General features: G+C 44.0%; 2 protein-coding genes across 3 annotated transcripts in view; one reads left to right on the top strand and one right to left on the bottom strand.

The window, feature by feature from the left end:
* The window catches only part of zgc:63863 (uncharacterized protein LOC393372 homolog), a 52,313-nt gene that overhangs the window by 23,553 nt on the left and 4,851 nt on the right, over nucleotides 1-23,909 (top strand). Inside the window, exon 10 of one of the 2 annotated variants that reach the window (XR_007963124.1) lies at nucleotides 20,445-20,577. The exons of the other annotated variant lie outside the window; for it this stretch is intronic. The gene's annotated coding sequence lies outside the window, so the exon portion shown is untranslated. The remainder of the gene's footprint in view (nucleotides 1-20,444; nucleotides 20,578-23,909) is intronic. 2 annotated transcript variants of the gene reach the window in all.
* On the bottom strand, nucleotides 10,035-17,129 carry LOC127603788 (transcriptional repressor scratch 1-like). Its single transcript, XM_052070404.1, has 3 exons — nucleotides 17,033-17,129; nucleotides 16,462-16,887; nucleotides 10,035-14,367 (listed from the first exon to the last, which is right to left on the bottom strand). The coding sequence occupies exons 2-3, from the start codon at nucleotides 16,580-16,582 to the stop codon at nucleotides 13,568-13,570; spliced, it is 921 nt and encodes a 306-aa protein (XP_051926364.1). The 5' UTR covers nucleotides 16,583-16,887; nucleotides 17,033-17,129; the 3' UTR covers nucleotides 10,035-13,567.

The raw sequence follows: 23,909 nt of genomic DNA, 5'->3' as shown, positions 1-23,909 counted from the left end.
CACGCTTTGGCAAAAGGTTTAAAGGTAGTCAAAGCGCAGAGTGATCAAGGAAAGGCATGTCGTCCTTTACGACGTCCCGGTGGGGGAGGCTCCGTGCAAAACTTTCATGCCTTCATAAGAGTGAAAAATAAATAAAAACCTCTGCGCGGCACTCTGTTGCCATGCTCCGCCCATACACAAAGACTCAAAACCCCAAATCTTTGCAATATAGTGTCGGTCTCCTATATATCAATCAAATTAGACCGTACGCTAAATAATCACGATCGAATTGATTATCCTATCGATTAATGGGCCGCAGTGGACATGAGGAATGATATCTTAAAAAAAAAAAAAAAAGAATAAATCAAATACATTTTTGGACATAGACTCATTTTACTGCTAGCTTTCTGCCTCGTTCTTGTAAGAACTCCAAACTCTCACTCTGGGTGTTTTTGCCATCCCGGTTTTATCCTGCCGGACAAGGCGGAACGTCATCCTAAACGTCTGCAATCACAACAGGGAAAACGCAGTGTTAACAGGATTGTGCGCGCGACTGCCGATTATGGTACGAAGGCCTCAGCGTTATGATTGTGCTGTCACAACTTCCGCATGCGGCGTCGCTCTGAATCCCATTTTCAATCTGGGCCCAATCAGAGTTGGGATTGACTATCATCTAAAAACGCGCTTCTGCTGCCTCCGTTAAGAAATCTCTGCTGTTTTTTTTTTCTTTTTAAACTGACAAAGTAGGCTTGTGCCCGAATTATGCCGGCTTAATTTGCCATATCTTTCCTGTACTTCATAATGTCATGTGGTGGTTCTTAGACTGAAGTTTGTAACTTTAGGGTTTGCAAAATCTACGGTAATGTATGTGGTATCATTAAAAAAAGTTTTTTTCCATCAATAATATTATTGTAACATATCATATTAACACTTTTTAGTCAAATATAGGCCTCTTTTTGATTCTTCTGTTATTTGGGGCTATGCAGTTTTTTGGTTTTAGGATTAAAAGGTGGTCTCCTAGGCAAAAAAAAAAGTCCCTGTACCCAAAAACTTTTGATTATAGCGCCATCGCAGTCTCAGCATTGCCTTTCTGTCTGAAGGCAGTTTTTTTAACACCAAATGTGAGAGTTAAAATTACATTTAATGGGTATGAGGAAACACATTAAAGTCATTACGGCGTGATCGAGGGGCGTCCTTTGATGCCCGTATTACTCCTTTCATCAGTTACTATCCCCTCTTGCTCGATCAATGTCACTCGTCGTCCTTTGCGCCTGTTTGTTCTTTTGTTTACTGTGTCAGTGCATTTCATATCGAAACAGATGTCGCCACTTGCATTGGAATACTCCTGCTTGCCAGGTCCCACGGTTCCTTCTGTTAGATGAAGAATGTGGATCAATCTGCAAAGCATAATGACTATTGATTGTGTATGCGGAGAAGAGAGAGTTTGAAGAAAGTATTCTCTTTCATGATACACCGAGCTGCTTTTTTATTATTATTATTATTTTTAAATCTGCAGGCACTTTGTGTGCATGTCCAGTAACGGTTATTTTGGAGAACCCCAACACCCCCCCCCCCCCAAAAAAAAATTAAAACACATTTAAAGTGGTTTTTAGAGATCACGCCCATGCGTGGAGATTTAAGAGTTCCCGATTGGAGCCTGTTGCTAACCAAAACAGCAGTTGTGTGTCTTTAAATAGTGGTTGATAAATTCAACGAGAACTGCCCGAGTGAGAAAACGAGAGCTGGATGGGAGAGAGCAAGTGAGCGAGAGCGCCGAGCTTATCTCAGCGGCCAGGCTTGTGCAAGGTCACTCCGCAGCCTCCAGTAGATTTTTTTCCACTTCCTGCAATTAGTCTGCGAAAAACAATTTTCGCTACAGCCGAAATGTTAAAAGTTTGTATTTGCAAGAAAACAAACAAATAACGAGGGGGGGGGGGGACATTGAAAGACAAAAGTAGGGAATGTTCGAAGTGGCTTTGTGTCGTCATCCAGCCTAACTTTTTGGATGCAAACAAATCAAAACTCAATTTTCCCAAGTATGTCCCACTCAATTCCTTTTCTCACAGATTATGTTGATAGAGACATCTTTTTGGTATAGATCTTGCTCGGATCTAATTACAGTAAACTGTCTCATGGGTCAGTTCCCCAGCAGCTCGTGGGTGCCAACAACTTCCATCTTCAACATATGGAAAAAGACCTCGGACCCAATTACTCTCAGCTCCAACTTTTCACTCAAGTGTCTTCCAGCTGTTCACTGAAGCTTAATGATTTTTTTTTTAATGAGTGACCACGAATAAATATTTCATTAATATTCTTCCCATTACTCGTCCAGCTTTTGGAGAAAAGCATCCCACTGAGATTTTAACCATCTGTAATTGCTTCCACTCGGTCAGCACGTATTACTTACTCCCCTCTCTGCTTGGATTTCCGATCACTTTCCCACGGAAAGTCTTGACTGCACTTGATAATACACCAGTGCCTTTTTTTTTGCCTTGGCGCGTTGCTGTGGCCGCTCCACAATGTTGTGTTGTCGGGCGAAATCCGTGTGAATCAGTGTCGCTGACGCTGTTGAATTCACATGGTGAAGTGTAGCGGAATCAATTACATGGCTAGATGCTCCCAATTAGACGAGGCTGATCAATGTCAGCCAAGATCAGTTGCCTAATCTCGCGCACACACACACACACACACACACACGCTGCATGATTTGATAATTAAATCAATCTTAACAACTAGAGCTGCACTAATGAAGCTCTGATCTCAAATGAAATTCTTTTGTGTGTGCGCGTGAGTGTCTGTCTTTGCGTTATTGAATTGAACCCATTGCTACATGAGAATGGCCCACACAAGTTATATTACACCTTTTGCATATCGCATGAACAACTGGAAAAAAATATGCCGTCTCGCGAGTTCACGTAGCATTAAAGCACTTTTGTTGCACATCGTGATGGTAGAGATGGTGGCCGACCAGTATTTTTAGACCTTAAGGGGCGTTGTGCACTAGCAAAAGAAGCTTGCCGCGCTAGCTGCCGTACCCTTGTCCTTTTTTATTGGTGGTGGAAAGTGGCGAACGAACAATGACTGTACTTTTTATTCGTTTTTGAAACGCGCCGATGGGCCGGGTTTTTCGTAGAATTTAGATTTTGATGTGATTTGTTTAAAAACAAAAAAATATATATACTGTATATATACAGTATATAGAATTATATCATTTGATAAATTCATAAAAAACAATAAATGTGTTCTAACTGATCAATTTTCGGAAGGAAAATGTATCTATATTAATAAAAAATGTTGCAGGAGTCACACTATCAATAAAAAAAAAAGCTCAAAATTAATGCATTTTTTTCTTGATGTCTATGTAGCTCTCTCTTGATTTAAACATTCCACTCTGACTTGGGTCACTATGCTATTAGGCTAATGATATGCTTCCCCCCCCCTGAATTAGACATAAATAGTCATGTATTAAAATAGTAGACTTTCCTTACTGTCGTTGCTCTTCGAGTACTAGTGACAGTTTGATTAAACCAGCAGAGATGAAGTGACTCTGTTGCCTGGCCAACCTTAAAACTCAGCAGGGTGCCACCATATAAATGTGTGCGTGAGATTTAATTGCTAATCACCAACGTGTGGCTTTGCTTTCCTACGCCGCCCGGAAAGACGAGGGAAGAAAGGGGGGTGGGGAAAGAAAAAAAAAAGGCCTGATTAATAACATGATCCGCCACCCCGATGATATGATTAATGCAGCGATTCATTGCCATGGCGATACAATGGAAATAATGTAAAGGGAGATGAGGACGGACAAGAGTGAGAAACGATGAAACGGAGAGAGGAAATGAAGCAAAAGTGGCACAAAAGAATAATGTGAGCCATCGTGGAATTGAGGAAGAAAGGGAAAAGATGGACGTTGAGGAGGGGAGACAAAGCAACAAAGCATTTTGCCACCATGCAACAGCTCGGTTTCTTTGAGCCATGTATCCGAACACTCTCGTTAGATTATTTGACTTTCAAAGGCTTTCATTTTAGTTTGCTTTCACTGGAAATACTGCAAGTAGAGTAAAGCGACATTACCAGGACACTGCAGTAGCAGTAAAATCGTGTCTTACTTGACGCTTCTTCTCGCATCCAACAACACTGCAGCTCTGCTTTGGCAATATGTTCCCATTTACTGACAGTTCTTACAACATTGTGTGTGTATATTCAGTGTTGTGTTCTTCTGAGATGACGCAACACTTTCCGTCTCATTAGAGAGTCGGCGGTCATGGAGCCCAAAGTGTCATTAGCCTTGTTTCTTGCACAGCCGTGACTCACTGGAGAACGGCTCGCTGTAGAAATTGTGTGTGACTGCTGGAGAGCTGACGCTGATTCGAGATGCAACGGAATTGTTCGGACTGTTGGAATGGTTTGGATCGGTCGGGAAATATCGAAGTGGGACGACGATAGTGTAACGATTCATTTGGGACTTTAGGTGAATGTGAAAAACAGTCACCAAGCTGTCCTTGAAGGCGGTGGATTTTCTTTCGGTGGGGGGACATTTTCAGATTTGCATGTGCAGTTCATCACTCGGGGAAAGCCCCTCCCATCCTGGCGCCGCCTCGCCGTAACGCACGATCCTGCGCTGCAATAATGGCAACATCATGTATATTCCATGAGAGATAAAAGCGGCTACTTCCAAACTCCCTTTTAACAAACTGCTGTTCCGCTTTTGCTCACGCAAACGTGAGCATGATAAACGACAGATCGAAGCACGGACGGACGATAATTTCACAGCCTTACATAATTCGTCTTTCGTGTCCAAGGTTTTTGTGCGCGTGTCCGGTCGTAACAATATGCGCGCTTGTCTTCATGCATACATTTTCCGCCTCTCACTGAATGCCTGAAGGCTACCGATGGGGAAGGTGCGTTTACACGTGTGTTTACAAGTGAAGCGCAAGACCATCACTTATTCACCTCTAATGTCCCCGTTATTGATGCTCATTCATGGGTGTATTTCCGAGCCAATTATCTCACATGAGAACTGTGGATATGCTACGTTTTGAGCACGTGTGTGTGTGATGTCTGAGTCATGAGGCGCCCCCTCCCCCTTTCTGAATTTTGCTGTCCAGCTAAATTACTCAACACTTTCTCATATCAGTCCTCCCGAGACGTCGGCAATAGTGTCTCAAAGAGTCCAGCAAGCTTATTACAGCTGTGGGCTTTATTGATCAAAACACACACACACACACACACGTTGGGTCATTAAAGGCTCTCCTCGCAGTGTGTCCTGTAAGCAGTTTGGTTCCCCCGGTGGGGCGCTAATATACTGCTGCGTTTCCATGGCATGTCATAGCGTCAGCCTTTTTTTTGTGGCCGTTAAAGCCCCCAGTTCCAACTTGCTGGCGGGCCGTGGGACCACTTGGCGCCAAGCTCGAGGAGGCGACCGCCGCCACGACACGAGGATGCATTTCGCCGGAAATTGGCGAAAGGGAGCGCTTGTGTTTACTTTGACGCGTGTCGCTCTGGCTTTGTGGTGGAATGGGTTTCTAGGGGTGTATTAGGAACCTGCTGAGGGAAAAAAAATGATGCCAGAAAAAAGTTGGAGTCTCACTCGAATAAAGTTTCAATAGTTTTTTTTTTTAATCTCGAGAATAAAATGAGATTCTAATGATTTTTTTTATCTATAGTCATAGTTTTACTCTCCAAAATGAAAGTCTGGTAGCCGAATTCTAACATATTATGTGAAACCCTGTAGACAGGCTAAAGTAAATTAGTATTACCATATGAGCATCCATACGCTTGTACAACGTGTCATCAAGTATGGTTGTATGTGGGGACGTCCAAGCAGAACTTCGACAGTGCGTGGATGAATGCCCGTGGAAGGGTTAGACTCGTCAGCAGCAGTTTGGTCAAACACCGCTCGATGACAACTCACTGCTTTTTCAGCGCCTTTTCAACCAGTCGAATGACTTTCATACAAGGATGATAAAATATTGCACCCTCCGATGCTAGAGGGAGTGTTTGGGTCCACACAGAAAATAAAACTCAAAATGCTCTGCATTTTTTACAAGAAATTTATTTTGAAGAGAAGAAGTGTGTGTGTGTGTGTGTGTGTGTGTGTGTGTGTGTGTGTGCGTGTGTGTGTGTGTGTGTGTGTGTGTGTGTGTGTGTGTGTGTGTGTGTGTGTGTGCGTAACATATGAATTTGCAAAATTCTTGCGAGAACGGAAATCTCGTCACGCGAGATTACTGAACGCGAGATCACTGAACGCGAGATCAAAACAACAATGGCGGCGATTGTCAAACGGCGATCGTCGCTGGGAAAAATGATTTACCGTAGGTTTTTTTTCGGGGGGGTGGGGGGTTTTGACCGAGAATTTTCCTTGCGTCCCAAAAACGCACATTATTTGGAACTGCGCGTCGGTCGGGAAAATTATGCGTCCAGGACGCGGGACGCAGAGGTAATGAGATGGCTGTATATGCAGAGAAATACATTTTTACAGTATTTGTGGATGAATTGTGTTGGGGGGGTTTTTGTCTTTCAAGCTGTTATTTTCCCCTTGGCCAACCACACGGTGCCCCCGACGTAGTTCAAGTGGAACATCAAGTCCTTGAAAGTCACCGCTAAAATCCCAGATGAATTCCCCCGCCCTCCCTGCGCGATCAATCCCCCCCGTCCCTCCTCGGACGTCTCCTCGCTGATTCCGTCCGACAGCCGGCGACGCACGATGAGGCGAAATAATACGCGAGGCGTCGCGCCGGACGGTATCGATTGCGCGGGACCGGTGTGCTGCTTCTCTAATGGAAGTCGGAACATGATCTCATTGTGGGAGATCGGCTTCTGCTCTTCCACTCTTGGCTTCACGCAGGATGTAAAGCAAACGACGCTCGTCCCTTTTCCATCACTGGGTTTACATTTTTTAAAAGTCTTTAAACGGCCCCATTAAAATAAAACCAACACGTGTCTTGTCAGTGCTGTGCAATGTGGGCGAAGCAAGAGCGCTCACGTTTCATTTGGGATTTTTCGAAATTTCGATCGTATTTAAACGATTTGAAAAGTTGCTCGGCTAATCATACAAAACTCAGGCAGACGAGTGTGACGGCGCGCACGTCGTACGTAACGTGGAGGAGGACGTCTGGGATGCGCGCCAAGGACAGAGCTTTTTAAAAAATGATTAAGCCCAAGTCGCCTTGATGCTGATGGCCGACATGCTAAAAGCAGAGCGCAATACAACTTTAATAGCCGGCACTCTCGCGCAGAGCCATTTTTCTTCACTCTCCTTCATTACGTCTGCCTTTTGTGTCTTTAGTCTTTGAATGTCTAATGCCTCACGCAGCCCGTAGCCCATAAAACACAACTGCAACGCAAGCAGTCTGAGCCACTTAATTAAAGCTATTTGTGCAGCCTACATTGTGATTTCTCCATGCTGTTCTTTTAAGTGTTGTGCCCGTGGCCGTTCTAGCACGGCAGTGAAAGAAAAAAGAAAAAAAAAGCACAATTTAGAGAAAAGCAAAACTTCTAATTCAAGAAAGGCAGTTGTATATTTCTGAGAATTCTATCTGGTCTGTTATTCGGAAAATAATTAGTGTACCATTTGGAAATAGTTTTGGAGAATTTCTCTTTGAGAAAACAATATATTTCTGACATCCACACCCTTCGTATTGTCTGTTTCTCAAAACATACCAACAACACGGGCAGTTTTCACGATTCAGTTCCGACTACAGTAGGTGTGAAAGCCACATATGGTGTGATTTGTTCATATTAGGCCGAACAGACTGTGTTGTTGTTGTTTTTGTATTTTTTTTTAATCTTATGTGCAGTGCCTGAGGGCACTGTACTGTAGTGGCGCAATAAAAGACGCATTAGAGCAAAAGAGAGATTATTGTGGGGAAAAAAATAATACAAAGCATGAAGGTTCATTTTTTTTTTTGCCATCATGGGGAAAGAAACGAATGTTTTTTGTGTGTGGGCGTGAGAAGTCGGCAGAGAAGATGTTCTCAGCAGGTGAGCCCCCCTGGAAAGTGGAGCGTTTAGACACAGCCTTTTTTATTTTATTTTATTTAACTTTGCAGATTTTTTTTTTTACGATAGTCGTAATATTACACGTCGCAGTTTGCCTGACAAGTTCTGCCTAGCAACAAACATTGTGCTGAACATTGCAACATTTGCCCAATGTCAGCTGTGATCAGCTCCAAACATACCAGAGTGAGGATAAGCGGCGAAGAAAAACATCCAATGTGTTTTCCATGAAAAGGAGGCCCCCCCCCCCCCAAAAAAAATATATATATCCTGAGGGGGAAAAATGTTCAAACAGGTGCATCCACAGGTGCCAAACAGTGACTATGAGGGGGGTCTACTGTCCGCATTTTTTTCATCATAACGTTGCGACTATCGTCCTCATATTACGACTTATGTCTCATGACATTGTGACTTTTTTTTCCTTTCGTAACGTTGTCGCTTTATTTCTCGTGGCACTACGGACTTTTCCCCAACGTATTTCTCCATGTCTTTGTCAAACGATGACTTCTCCCACCAAATTCTGCCTCGCCAAAAGTGTCTGCGAAGCTCTGAGCAATTCCGCGTGGCTCCGTCTTTTAATTTGCACCATTTTCGAATCAATAATGGAGAGCCCAGTGTGTCGTCTTTGCCACAAAGATAGTCAGCGATGTCGTTTGTAAGTCTGGAGTTGCCCCATTTTCTTCCATGTATAAAGACCACTGAGGAGCAACCTGGGGGATGGGTCGTTGAGGGCGGGGGGAATCGTTCCTTATTCGTCGTATCTTGCCCATTGGGCATGTGCGTTGCCAGCGCATCCCCTGACAAAGCAGGAGGTCAAAGCGCCGTCACTCACCTTGATGTAAAAGCGCAGTGGGATGCCAAAGGAAGCAGTTGCGGCGAATCTAAGCGAACGTGTCGTAGACACACCGTCTTGTTGGCCTTGCGTGTGTGTGTGTGTGTGTGTGTGTTACCTGCTAATTGAAATGCGATGAGGTGTGAAACCACCCTTTAAAAGCCGATCACACTCTGCGCCGTGTGCGCGTGTCTTTGAGTGTGTGTGTGTGCGTGCATTGCACATCAATGTTGTTTGCGTGCGCGCACGTGTGTGTGTGTGCGTGTGAAAGGTACAGTTGTACCTGCTTGAACATAACCAAGCAACAAATGGTCCCTACCAACGTGTTCTGTGTGTGTGTTGTTGCTGCCATGTCAGCCACCCGATGGGAATGATTTGGAGTGCCTGACAAATTTGGCAATGTCTGAGAGAATTAAAAAAAAAACAGTCCGAACAGAATCAAGTCCAAGCATTCTGAGAACAAACAGTTTACCAAAGTGTAATAGGACAAGTTGGACAGAAGCTGAGAGTTGATCTTCAATTGAAAGAGAAGAGGAAAAAAAATAAAGATTTTTTTTTTAACTGAAAGTCTGAAATGTCGAGGTGATATTTTTAATAACCATAGAAGTAACTTTTTTTGGCATGGCAGGCTGATTGAACACTCTAAATTGTCCCTCGGTGTGACTGTGAGCGCAGATGGTTGTTCGTCTATGTGTGCCCTGTGATTGGGTGGGAACCGGTTCAGGGTGTCCCCCGCCTACTGTCCGAAGACAGCTGGGATAGGCTCCAGCACCCGCCTGCGACCTTTGTGAGGAGAAGCGGAATGGAAAATTGCAGTCTTTCCAAGAAGAATCTTCCCGTTGCTTGTTTTCTGTTGTCCTCTTTTCAAAACAAAGGCATCTCCTATTAAGTTTTGCTCTTATCGTACTTGGAAAGCTTTGACTTTGCTCATCGCGGCATGAATGATTTAAAAGTGGCGAGCGCACTAGGGGAGCATGTATGAACAATTTAAAGCCATCGCCTGCTTCGGGCTGAAAAGGTCAAGTGTGATGGGAAAAGCGGAATTAGCATATTTAAATGCTTCCCGGGCAATAAATAAAATATTTCTTGTCTTCTTTTTCGTTGTCGTCAGTTCTCCTGTGAAGTCATTCAGTGCATTAGTAAAACAGTGATAGTTTTTTTTTTGTCGTCTCTCAAATGCATTTGAGTCGAGTCCTTGAAAAAGTAAACAAAAAAAAAAGAAACAATGTTTTACATTGAAACTATCTTTTATTCTTAATAAGTGAAAGGGGAGGACGGGGGGAATGCCCAGTGTTATTTTTGTGCTTTACATTAGAGGACCCGAATAGAACGCCCACCCACCAAGAATTCGGAAGCTCTGGAAAAATCATCATCATCGTCATCATCATCATCACGCTTTACAGTAACAGAGCTCTAGAAATAATCCATCAGTCCATTCGGTGCTTATTTACAAGGCTTGAAAATATTGAATATCTAGAAAAGGGGCATGTCGTAAAATTCATTGGTGACGTTGTCATCCTTTCTAGTAGAAAAATGAGACTGCGGTCCTTCTTTCTACAAACAAGGCGCCGTCTACCTGAATCTCTAAACTCTTATTGTGCTATTCACATTGGAAATAAAAATTAAAAAAAACAAACAACCAACCCAAAAATAAGAGAACTTTTGAAGAAGTTACAATTGGTACGAGGAACAAGAAGTGCTTTCATAAGAATAGGTCGACTAACTCGTGGCTATTATAGGCTACAGTAGTGTCTTCTAAAAGTGTTTGGTCGGCTCTCTCTGGTGCTGAAACGTTGACTGCTAACTCAAACTTTTTTTTTTTACTCTGAGGTATCATCGTGCGATGTCGACATTTTTTTCTTTCATACATTAGTGTCATCTATCCACACCAAAGGACCAATACAAAGATGTTTTTAATAATGTCGTGTTTTCAATAACTACGTTCCACAACACTAAATTATGATTTCACTGTCCGAGCATTGCGACATTTTTCCTCTCCAAATTAGCTTTGTCTGACAAGTGTGTTTATTTTAGTAACATTGCCGGGGTTTTTTTCCAGTCCGACAGCTTTTGAAGAATGTCCCCGTCCTTTGATACCGTGTCATAGATGGCTCTCCCATTCTTGCAATTGGCAAGATATCGTCAGAATATCGCATCTGCTTTGTTCGACCAGCTAACTTGCGAAAAGGTATGTTGTTGTTTTTACATTTTTCACAATAAGAACAATCCATGTTCCAGCACCAGAGGTTGAACCGTAGTATCCTCTACGTTCTTCTACGAATACTTTTAGGCTAATACAAGGCAGGCAGTGCATAAAAAGCACGTACAAAAAAAAAAAAAAGGAAAAAAGCTCTCCAGTCCATAACTATCATGCATATCGTGTCCCCGATTAATCGCCTCAGCGGAGAAGGCCTCAAAAGGATCACAGCAGTGTGTGCGTGTGTGTGTGTGTTGTGTGTGTGTGTGTGAGACACTTAATGTAAATATATCGATGTAAATACTGTAGATATAGCCTCCGTGGTTTGCAAACTCCCTGATATTTCGTCATGTATCATCACTACACATACAATAACGGAAAAAAACTATTGATCTGAAAAAAATTGCATTATTGCTTGATCCGATGTGAAGAATAAAAAACAAAGTAAATGTAGCTTTTTTTTTTGGCAACTAAAATATTGAGAACATTGGCATAGTTTTTCGTTGCTAGGCTGTTGTCACCTTTTTTTGCATGCAGGTTTTCATGAAAATGTCAAACAAACAAAAAATAGTAAAAAAAAGGTGAAATAAATTAAAAAGTGTCAAATGCTTTGGCATATTCCAAACAGAAGGCAAAATAAAGTGCAAATTAATGGCATCAATACATAAATCAATAAATAGCGGAATACTGCGTGGTATGTTTTGTTTTTTGTTTTTTTCTCTCCAGAATTCTCCAGTTCCCTTGAATGTTAGCCCTTGACATTTTGAATGTCTCCACTAACATTGGCATCCAAGACAATCTTTTAATCAGTTCAATATTAAACGTATTGCCGTAGTATTACCACGTAGTGGGTAGAAACCATTGTCAAAAACCAACAGATGACGTGAATTTCCAATTAATTTTAAAAAAAAAGGGCCCATTTTGGGTCTCAAGCCACAGTTTGGCAACATCTCCTTTAAACAGCAAATAAATAAATAAATAAATACCCTTGTGTGTTTTTTTGTTTGTTCTGTTTTGTTACCTGTCTGCTTTGCTTGCTTATGCTTGGATCCAACAAGAAGACAGACGGTCTCGCTTGCGATACTGTTGTGCTTGCTTGTGCTATTACGCTAATGGGTTATGATGAGCTTGATGTGCCGTGCTTTGTTTATCTGCCCTTACAGCTTCTCAGTGGGCTATTTTTGACTGGGCTGATGATCCAGTTGTTTTGTTGTTACTATTGTTCAAGATGGGTGTGAGTGTTGTGGTTTAGTCTTTTTTATTTATTTTTTTTAACTTTGTGGATTATTTGTAGTGGTATTGTTTATTTCTGTTGTGCGTTCTGGCAATTGTCATAATCTTATGACTTATACATTGCACATGTCGTGTGAGTTGCCAATTTAATTATTATTCTTATTATTTTATCATGTGGATTATTTCGAGTCCCGATTCTGTTCTATTGAGCATGCTGACGGATATCATCAATGACACGTACACTGCAGATGTGACCGCATGGGACTGAGAAGACTCGGTAGATTATTTTGAGTTGTTGTGTTTCTTGTGCAAGGTGACCGATTATCATGCTTGACTGGCTTTGCACGTATCTGTGCCTGGAGGCGTGCCATAGATTTTTTTTTTTAACTCCATGTGCTATTTCTAGTCACTATGTTGATTTCTTTTGGTCAAGATGTGTCATGAATACGACATAAATGCCCAGCACTGATTATAAAATCATGTAGCCGTGCGTGACCAAGTGGATTTTTTTTTGTTGCCCCAACTTTGTGGATTATTTCCAGTGTTTATTTCTACCGCGCAAGGTACCAGATATACTTTGTCGAACAATGGTGGAGGGTTAATGTCAGCAAGGCCTAAATTCTATCAAGAAGCACTGTCCTAAATTTTAAACCTATATTCTAATATTTGTGAATATTATAGAAATTATGTTCATTTTCATTCTCAAAAGTCTATTTGCTTTATCACATGGGCTGCACTGTTTATTGCTTGTCCAATCAGATTTCAGTTGCTGTGTTGCGATGTCAATTTCATCTGCTTGAGAATCAGTCGTGCTGGTTGATGTTCCTTAAACTACATTGGCAATTGGACTGTTTCTTGAAGCAATCATATTTCAAATTCCTTATCGCAAGGTTAGAGCGCTGTCTCTCGATGACTTCAGAACAAGCCAAGTTTGACTTGATTGACATCTGAGGCCATGTGCACACTTTATTTGATAGTCACCCTCTCAGCTGATTATAATGTATTCTTTCCTTTTTTTTTCTTCATGTTATTGGATAAATATTGATTCGGAACTACTGCACATGATCTCTGCGGCAGAGGTGCTTGCTGTTGTATTGGCTTTTTGTCAAATATAGTGATGGATTTTCTCACTGCAATGTGATAGTGGTGGTATTAAGAGGTGAATTAGGTAGGGTAAGTCCCCACCGAAGCCCAAACGTCCGGCCCACCCCCCCGCCTTACGGTAACCGCCTGACCGAACCATACAGGGCGCAATCCGAGCCCTCGCAGAATTCATGGATGGAAGACGAGTTCACGCCTGGAAGCATCTGGGTGGCGAAAACGTTCGAGGGTCACTCTCCGAGCGACCCGATGGGCGAGAAGGCCCCCTTGAAGCACGCCGACTCGTAGTGCTTGTTCAGGTAGCTCTTGAGCGCAAAGGTCTTGTTGCAGCGCTTGCACTTGTAGTGCTTGAACGCCGAGTGCGTCTGCATGTGCGCGCGCAGGTTGGAGCGGTCGGCGAAGGCCTTGCCGCAGTGCGCGCAGCCGAAGGGCTTCTCGCCCGTGTGCGAGCGCATGTGACCCTGCAGCAGCCACGGGCGGCTGAAGGCCTTGCCGCACACGTCGCACTTGTGCTTGAGGTCGTGCGTCAGCAGGTGCATGGCCATGGCGGGCATGGACACGTACACCTTGCCGCACGTCGGGCACTTCTTGGCCATCTTGCTGTCCATGCTGCGGTGCGTCTGCTTGTGGCGACTCAAGTTGGAAGAGGTCGCGTACGTCTTGCCGCATTCGCCGCACGAGTGCCTCTGGGCTCCGGGTCTGCCCGCGCCGTCTGCGGCCGCCGTCCCGGCCGCCTTCCGTCTCGAACGGCCGTCCACGATGAAGAAGGCGTCCACGGAGTAGGCCTCGCCGATGGCCGTTTCCCCATTGATGTAGCCGCTGGCCGCCGACGACACCTCCGAGCGGGGGCTGTCCGGCTGGTCCGAGTCTCCGTTGATGTCGCCGTGGAGGCCGCCCACGTAGCCGCCGTCAATGCGGCTGTAGATGATGGACGGGCGGGGTGGGGAATTTGGAGCTTTGGAGATGGCGGGCCTGTCGCTGCGCACCGGGTCGTCATACGGGGACGGACTCAGATAATCCCGCTGGTAACCTGAGGAGACGCGGGAAATGATTGGTGAAGAAATCAGACGCCGACTGGCGTTACTTGGAGATCCCGCTACCGGCGGATGTACGAGACACCGACTGGACATTTTATTCGGTCCATTTACATATTCTAATTCCATCCAAGTTTGCCAGTTGTCCCGAAGAAACAATTTCAATTTTCATCAAACGTTACTTGAAAGGAATTTAAATCTCGCTCCAGTTTTCCTTGATATTTGAATAAATGGCCATGGGGTTCCGGATTACTCTTGTAACACGGCGTTTTCTGCCCAAAAGATCTCGGCGGTTGAAATAATTTTCACTTTTCGTTTGTGACACGCACACCCACGCGCTCAGTGAGACGGCAAGCTCTGCAGAATGCGCGCCGATCAATAGAGCTGCTCCATTTCAATTAGCGCACTTCAAGATACTTGTGCTGGTAATATCATTTCACCGGTCACTTCTGAGAAAGGCATCCATGTCGGTAATAGCTACTGGGGGGGCGGGCGAGACGCGGCGGGGTTGAACGAGTGTGCAGGTCAAGCTGCTTGTTTGTATGCTAACTGGACATTTTGGGGGAGGGAAGATGCAGGCAAACAAGATGGGGAGTCTTGACGTCATGAGTCATGAATATTCCATAATAGCACTCTTGACTGCGAATATGTGCGTGTGCGCGCGCGTCTGTGTTTTATAGAGCATGAGTAAAGTTTTGCAAAGATGACCAAGTGTTCATTTTAGCGAAGAGAAAGCCTGACTCAGAGCGCTTGAGCATGTGTGTGCTAAATTCAGGAAATCATATGACACAAGAAGCCAGCAAATCCTACAAGCCTACAAGAAATACGTTATCCATCTTTCAGGCATGAATGGGGGCTAATATTGGGATCGTCCAACAATATTTGAACAATATAATATATATATGTATATACACACACACACATGTATGTATGTTTGCGAGTGATGCTTCCAACTTGATGCGCACTTGTGTGCTTTGGCCTCCATGTAGGTTGCAAAGTGCTTCCTGTGCGTGTGTGTGTGTGCTTGTGAACTGCCATGCACTCAGGCATGTAAGCTGCCTGGAAAATATGCCAACTTGACAGAAACACAGCAGCTGTGTGTGTGCGCATGTGCGTGTGCAACAAGCGCCACTTGCTCGAGTCAAACTCGTGTTATATTTATAACGTGGGAGGAGTGTAGGAGCCACAATAGGCCTGCCGTGTTGCTTCTGCTGCCTCCGTGTATGCCTCCGGATTCTGTCATCCCAAGTGTCATTGGGATGTAGCCCCAGTATTCAGTGGGCCGCTAGGGGGCAGACATTTTCAAAGCGAGCTGACAATATAGCTCCAGCATTAAAAAAAAACGCTACATTGAACCTTGGTTTATCACAAACAGAAAAAAAACAACGTTTTGGAAGTATAATTTTAACCCCTCGCATTGCTTTAAATGCATTTAACCTAAAAAAAATAACCCCTACTGCCACTTTTCATAATATTTCTTATCATTGTATCTTTGTATCTCTATCTACAAAACAAAATGTTTGAATAACCCATATCATTTGATCAAATGAACATTCCACTTGTTTAATGAAAAACATACCCATGCACGGAGCAGCAACACACACCGCATAAACAATACATATAGCATCACTCACAGGCCTGTATCTTTTTCTTTCTGTTCATTTGACACAGTGACAAGTACTGCAGTTTTGTTGGGGATCTTCTCTGCTTCTTCATCTCGCTGTTAATTACTTTACCAGTCAGCACATCACCACTCGGTGGCGCTGTGAATAAATGAGAAAATTGTATATGTTGGATTTTTTTTTAAACCACCATGTTTTACATTATCTTCTTTAGTAAGGTTGATGACGTTTACAGGCTGCAGGCGGCACGTGTTGAGAATCACACGCTTGTCATAATTTAGACCTTGTGGATGCATACTGCATTCCGTGCATCTCCTCTGTACAGTCACTCCTCCACCGCCACTTTTTCTAGCTTCCTGACTTTCTCGCCACTACCTGAGTTTGACCCCATTCCGAGTCACTTATGACTAATGCTGCTACTTGGGGAATTCAGATAATGCGTTGGAATAGCGTGTGTGCGCGACTCACCTTTATGATGATGAAATCGCAGGCTCAATTCCCCACGTCGACCGTGACAGTAGGAGCTCTCCAGGTCGGCGGCTGAAATGTCATCCAGCTTGACTTTCTTAACCAAGAAAGAGCGAGGCATGATGGCAGACACACACACACACGCCTACCAATTCACACTTTATGAAAATTTGTTTAAAAAGTTTCTTCTCCCGGAAAACGTAGTTATGGGCATTCCAAGAGTGTTAAATATGTTTTTTTTAGAAAATTAGAAAAAGAAAAGGTCCCAGTTTTTGTTACTGTTAAAATTCCTCTCCTGTGTCAGGTCCTTCAGAACCGGTCAGCTCCTTGAAGCGAGCCTGTTGACGTCGCTGTCCCTTCAGCACCACAATAGCAGCACGAGTCAGGCACATTCCAGTGTTCAAAATAATCTTCTGTCTCTTTACCCTGAAAAGTAGTGCAAAGCAGAAGTTCAGCAGCGTCCGAAACGCGTCCCGAAACGTCCTTGCGCGCTATTAGCTCCTCTTAAGCACATGATTGCTCCTACAAAAAAAATGATTCAAACACGCAGGAAAGAGCCGCACGTCCTCACATTCTTCCGCCTCCTCCACTTCTTCCTCTGCCTCTGCTTCTGCTCAGAGTGTGTGAAGCTGCAGCGGCTCTCTGGTGCACAAGACCAGCTGTTGCCCTTATATAGATGAGAGAAATGGAGATGGGGGGTGGGGGAGACAGAGAGAGAGAGAGAGAGAGAGAGAGAGCATTCGGTCCAATGGGAACAGCGTGGAGGGATTTAATGAGCTACTTTGAAAGCACTCAGTGGCTCGGCACTGATTTATAAGGCGAGTTAAAGAGGAGCAAAAGGGGGCTTTGCAAAAAAGTGGAAACTGTGATGAAAGTAAAAAGGGCCACACAGAAAATTAAACAATTAAAAAAAAAAACATGTGGATGTGGGGAGAGAGAATGTATGAGAAATGTCACATTTGGAATTAAATTAGAACGCTACTAAATTGAGCCTCTTTAAAAATCAAACTTAATGGCATTGCACCCCATGCATTGAGATATGCATCGATGTGAATGACCTCAAGGTGCGAATGTGATTGGCTCGTGACCACTTCAGAGTGTACCCCATCTCTCCCCCAAAGTGATCTGATTGCACACCTGCACCCTGAAATGAATACGTTAAAATAAATCGTCAAACCGACACAGTAATCCAACATGCCATGTGCAGCACATTTTCTCTTGTCAAAACTGAGTGAAATGAATGTAGCCTACTGCAGGCACATGCAAGAGTGATGCATTGTTTTGGATGTTTACACTCAAAATGACTTCTCCCTGCAGCTAGGACACACGCGCGCGCACACACACACACACACACACACAGACACACACACACACAGCCCTCCCCCCCTCATTCATACTGATGCAGAGAGGCGGGATGACTGTGTGTGTGATGTAATGCGGTGACGCGTGCACTTTATGTAAGGTCTGTTCACTGGAGTTTTTGCACTTGTTTCTTTTTGTTTAGTTTTTTTTAAATCAAACCTTGTGCCTAGCATCATCACCTCTTTGTTTTAAGCTCCTAAGGAGAAATAAGTCAGAAACTTGACATGCAAAGATATTGAATGATAACTGGATAGATCTCGCACACGCACGCACATACACACACCAGACAGGAAATGCTAAAAATGGCTCACTTGTGAGTTTTCCTGCTGAGCTCAGCGCTGTTTTTCTACTGTGTGTATGTGTGTGTGTGTGTGTGTGTGTGTGTGTGTGTGTGTGTGTGAGCACGCATGTGGATGTGTTGAGACTGAAGGTCTATTAGCATAATAATAGACTTGAAATCATTGGCTTGTGTGCGTGTGTGTGTGCGTGTGTGTGTGTGCGTGTGTCCGTGTGTGTGCGCGCACGTGTGTAAAAGGCTCTCAAGAAACACAATGGGCAGGAGGTTGTTGACTTTTCATTCCTTTCTCTTTAAGGGGCCCATCCAAATGACTTAAGACCCCCATTCAAATAGAGAAGGATTTTAACATTGGAAGCAATGGAATCAAATAAGCAGGAGTGGGGGGGGGGGGGGGGGGGTAGGCTTCCAGAGGACAAAGACTAGGTCAACGTGGGTTAAGGAGGCATTCCCCTGTACAGGCGAAAGTCGTTTTAATTCCAGGCCGTCAGTTGTGATATGACACGAACCATTTTATCAAGATGTATAAACACCAAAGTTGCATACAATTCTAAAATTTGCCAGATCACCACAAAGTGAAAAACAAATTTGGAGGTGATGGAATTGGAAGTGTTGGGGGAGGTGGCCAACCAACATAGGACTGAGTGACAGATAATAAATCAATCCTTCTGATCATTTTTAGGGGGAAACGAGCATAAACTGCATATAGAAGACATATTTCATTTGATTGAGTCACCCCGAGTGCGTGGCCATTCCGCGTCACCTCCTTCAAACGTCGCAAGACCAGTAAAAGTTAGAAGCAACGTATAGTCAAAAGACGTGCTGAAGAAAGAGGGGGTCATTTGCAACCGTGGCAAGAAGCCATCCATATGCGTGCTGTATGAATATGTATGCTCTATGTATGCGGGGCGAGGATGGCCATTAATATGTATTGTTTGGTAATGAGGCGAGTGGGGCACATCAGATGGGTCCTTCCTTAACTGCTCACATGTGGCTCATTAAGGAGCAGACCACACGAAGCACCTGATACCCCCCACCCCATACGCCCAATCACGGGGGGTGGGGGGTGGGATGGACATTTCATCAGCATCCATCTTATAACATGACCATCCTGTAGGTTGATTTTGTACGCAATAGGAAATCAAGGAAATGACTCAAATCACCTCTCATCATTGAAGTGAATGGAAACGCAGTTAATCTGTTCTCCAAAACATCAACAAAAATATTTATATTTTTTATTATTGCAAGATCTCAAATGTGGTTTAAAAGGCCTTTAAAAGAACTCAAACAAGGGTGTGCTTATTATTCCTTCGCGTGGTTGCAATCAACTAGAAGCACGTGGGGCCTATGTGCATATGGACAGCTTTGGGTCATTCATCCATACACAGACAGCTTATTAACCAGTCTGCATTCTCAGCTGCCTCGCACCTGATACTACCACCGGCCCCTGAACACTGCGGACACTGCGTGGACCCTCTCTGATGCCTTAACAACGATCACATTAACTCTTATAGGCAGCCAAAGCAACATGGCTTTGAATATAGCATGAAAGTATGCGGTTTGAGGCGGCCATTTTTGGGTCATTTTCAAAGATGGGGCTACCTTGGAATTTTGTCCAGTTGCTGTCAAATTCCAAATATTTATACGGGACACAAAAAGGCCACTTCCATATCGACTTAATGAGCATAAAAATGTTTCGTTGATTGTGATAACTCGCCACTCAACCGCTATTTGTAACGTGCTCTCTATAGCTGGTCCTTTGAAATTGTGTGTGTGTGTGTGTGTGTGTGTGTGTGTGTGTGTGTGTGTGTGTGTGTGTGTGTGAGAGAGAGAGAGAGAGAGTACGAGAGAGAGAGATATTCTGGGGGTTAATTGGTTCTAGGTACACAGACACACACACACACACACACACACACACACACACACACACTGAAAATCCTCTTAGCGACTATAATGAAGGAAGTAGAAGTGGCAAAGGAGAGAGTGAAAAATATGGATGGAAAAAAAAAGCTTGGGAAGCAGATGCAGGTCAAGATAAAAGGATAAATACAGAGGGATCATTTTTTTCGGTTGGGATGCTTCATGGAAAAAAAAAAGTCAATTATAACATTTCATCATTGCCATGGAAACCAACAGCAGCCAGCCAGACAGGCCGTGATGCGATCCACTTGTTATAAACCTTCCTTGTTAGTTCGTTGCTTCGGATGTTATTTTGTGTGTGTGCGTGTGCGTGCATGTGTGAACGTTTGTGTGTGTGAGAGAGAGAGAGAGAGCGCAACAGTGTGTTAATGAAACCCCACAAGCACTTTGTTCTGTTTTGCTCCAGGCTGACTTTGCTCTGCCAGGTTTGGGATTAATTACAACAGCTTCTACCAGCAATGAGTGCCGAGATGATATTTTTACCCTGGCGGTGGAGTGAGCAGACACGCGAAAGGCTGACAAGTACACTCGGAGGTCAGGTGAGGACTTGAGCAGATGAAAACCACTATGATACACTATGATACAACTAAAATAAATGAAAACTACTCACGCCGAGGAGACATGTCACGGATAGGGAACAGAAGTCACCCCCACCCCCAAGTTAGCCTTGCAGAAAAGGCTTAACATGACAATAAAGGATCTTTTTCAAGAAAAACAAGTTCAAATATTGAGGAAAATCATGTTATATCTATTTTTAAAATGTATTGTGCTAGCGATTGGTTGAATAAGGTTTTACTGTGAGGAAGGACGTGAAGTTCTTGGGGGGGGGGGTACATCCTTCCCAAAGTGACTCATGCAGCCGCAGTGTGACGCAGTCGCGCTCTCTTTGTTTCGTCTTTGTCAATGTCACTTGGCTTCTATTGGATTCTTAATCTTATATGCTCCATAATGGGCGGATTATTGTGCGCTCGGATATCTTGGTCAGCTCATCCCGGGCGGGCCGACTCTCGCCGTCAAAGTTTGCCGTTCACGTGCACAGAGTGCAGTACTGCTGATTCCAGCTTGTCACCAGAGTTGCCGAGTGCTGCATTTATTCCATTGAGTTACGCTGCATCCACTAAAGTGGAGGACAATGAGATCATATCTCTTTTTTTTTCCTTTTCCTTTCTGTGGCAAAGATAAATGTCGTGTGCTGGATTTTGCTTTCAAGTTGCAGCATGAGAGATTTTTTTTCCTCAAAAGACAGCACAATAAGTAATATTAGGCCTGCACTGAAATAATACGGAAAAAATAGATATGCAGAAGTCACTATATAGAGTATATACACCCATATATACTTGTATACATCTTTTCAGTGTGGCCCAAATCCTTCTTGGTCCTATTTATATATTTCCACTGGGGGAGGAGGACAAAGGTTGTGTAAAAGACAATGGGGTCCGTGCAAGGCCGATTTGCGAGGGGCTGAGAGGGTTGAAGGTCTCCGAAGGCATCACGTCGGCCGAACGGATCAGCAAGACGGTGAAATGAGGCAGGAAATTTGGGGGGGGAGAAGTGTGCGGACATGCTTTAATGGTTTTAGGAATGAGAACTTTTGAAGAGTTTTTTTTTTTCCAGCCTCATTCAAATATGTCCCCAAATCTCCGCGGTCAAGACAGCTTTAAGTCTGGTTAATTGAGAGAGGGGCAGGGACAAGACGGACCAATCAAAAGTCTTTTGCCTTCCAAATTTGTCTGTCGAGTTTTCTCCAGAGGGCAAACGACACCATTGCGTTTCAGTTCATAGATACCATTGTTGAAACAAGTCGATTCGGTGTTGCTTGCCAAAGCAGCAGCACTTAATCAGTTTCATTAAAATCGCAAACATACACTATGGAAGGGACCGAGCCCTGCAGCAAATTGCGACAATGTCGATGTAATTTACAACCCTACAAAATGTTTACAAATTCCTATTGCTTCCACCACATGGTGACAAATCCCTACTTTTCTATTAAACCGAGCTTTGTGCTAACTAAATGAAGTTCATCCCCTCATTTCAACATAGTTCCAAGTATTTTTATATCAGGCAGGTTCTTTGGCCAGAGCACGAAAACATCAAATAAGGGAGTTGTTCAGCAAATACCTGTTAATAACAATGATCTCACTTCATCGACGCCATTGATCGTATTTGAACAAGACACAAAAAAAGCGCGCCAAAAGCGACACAAAACAATCCCTCAAATGAATCACAACAGTTCCCTGTACACGTGCCAAAGAGGATTTTACGGCATGAAGCGACCATGTTTTTAGCATTGATTAGCATCCCAGCGGAATCAGACATGGTCACTCCAAAATGGTGTGTGCCTCCGTGGTTAGGCTCCCACCCCCCTCTTCACATTCTGCTTTGCTTCTTGACGTTTCTCATCGCAGTCCATGTATTTTGTTTGATTTTACACCCCGCTTGTACTACATCGCTAACGCTGTTAACATGCCTCCGCCGTCTGCGACTATGTAAACGATGATGTCGCCGTACCGGAGCATGACTTCGAGAAATGACAATTGGCAGCTGTTCAAAAAAAAAAATCTGTGCTGATGCTTGATTATCAGCGCCCATGCAGACGTCTGTTGTCCCCTCGACGATTGCCTCGACATCATCCGCGCACGTGTGTGCGTGTGTGCGCACGCACGCACGCGCGGGAGTTAATCATGCCGCCCTTATCAGCGACCGTCAGACCCGTAGAGACACCGATGTGCTCCCCGCTGATAGCTGCAGACACTGAGGTCTCCAACCCCAACCCCCCCATATGCTACCCGGCCACCCCTTTCTGGCAAGGGTGGGGGCATCTTAAATAAAGAAGTAATAGACCTGCAGCCGGAAAAATAAAACGCTTATTATTCGGGCTACAATGAACACTCGAGTTAAGCAAACAGCCGATGATATCTTGCGGTTAACAACCGTACAATAAGGCAAACTTCACTTTCTGGTTGTGTAAATGTGCATCCACTGTGTTTTTTGGTTTTGTTCTGTTTTTTCTTTTTTTTGTGTGGGTTTAATGCTCTATAACCTAAAAGAGGCCCCGTTTAGTGTTTAGAACAAATCGCTTCACCTTCTGTAAAGCTCCCCTGTCTAAGAAGTCCCTCACTCTGCGGGAGCTGTCCAGCATTATGCAACCTCAAGATTTTTTTTTTTGACGATAGAAAAAGTGTGAGACAAACGTGATAACTAGTCTCCCTATCATTTTACAATACAGCTAAAATAAATTAAAGCTATTTCCTATAAAAGGGCAAGCTTGGTCTTGGAGTTCGGATCTGGTTAGCTGGTCGAGGGGATGCGGGCCGAAATGGATCAAATCCATCATTGAAGTCTATTCAGTCCTATCTCAATGGTGTCAATGAAAAAACTGTTAACCCGCTGACGCACACACACACACACGCCGGAGCTGTAATGAACAGTCAAGGGAGTCCATTTTGCCTTTCTGTTCCATCTGATTGGTCGTCACCTTTTGACCGGGCTCTCATTGGCCAAAGCAGGAAGCGCATTAGGATAAAATAGTTTTTTTTTTTTTTAAGATTCATTTTGATAGCCGTCACTCATTTGGGATGTGTGGGAATATCCCAACGTGCACATGACAGCTTGTTACCAGGCGGAGATTGGACCAAGCCCCCATTGCTCTCAATCGGCCCACGCAAACCCCCCACTGACGCCCCTCGGGCACTCCTGCTTAGCAACAAGGTCAAACTGGAGGATGGGGTCGGTGGGCATGTCCCTCATGAGGAGACATGGCAAAAAGTCTCAAGGACCAATCATGGGGGGGTAGGTGGGGAAGCAGGAATTTGGCCATTTTGGTTAAAAATCAGCCATTTTATCGCTATAGCATCAAGACTGAGGACATTTG

Source organism: Hippocampus zosterae, chromosome 7 (genome assembly GCF_025434085.1).
Source record: "Hippocampus zosterae strain Florida chromosome 7, ASM2543408v3, whole genome shotgun sequence".
Taxonomy (NCBI): Eukaryota; Metazoa; Chordata; class Actinopteri; order Syngnathiformes; family Syngnathidae; genus Hippocampus; species Hippocampus zosterae.
This window is presented reverse-complemented; position numbering and strand designations above follow the sequence as displayed.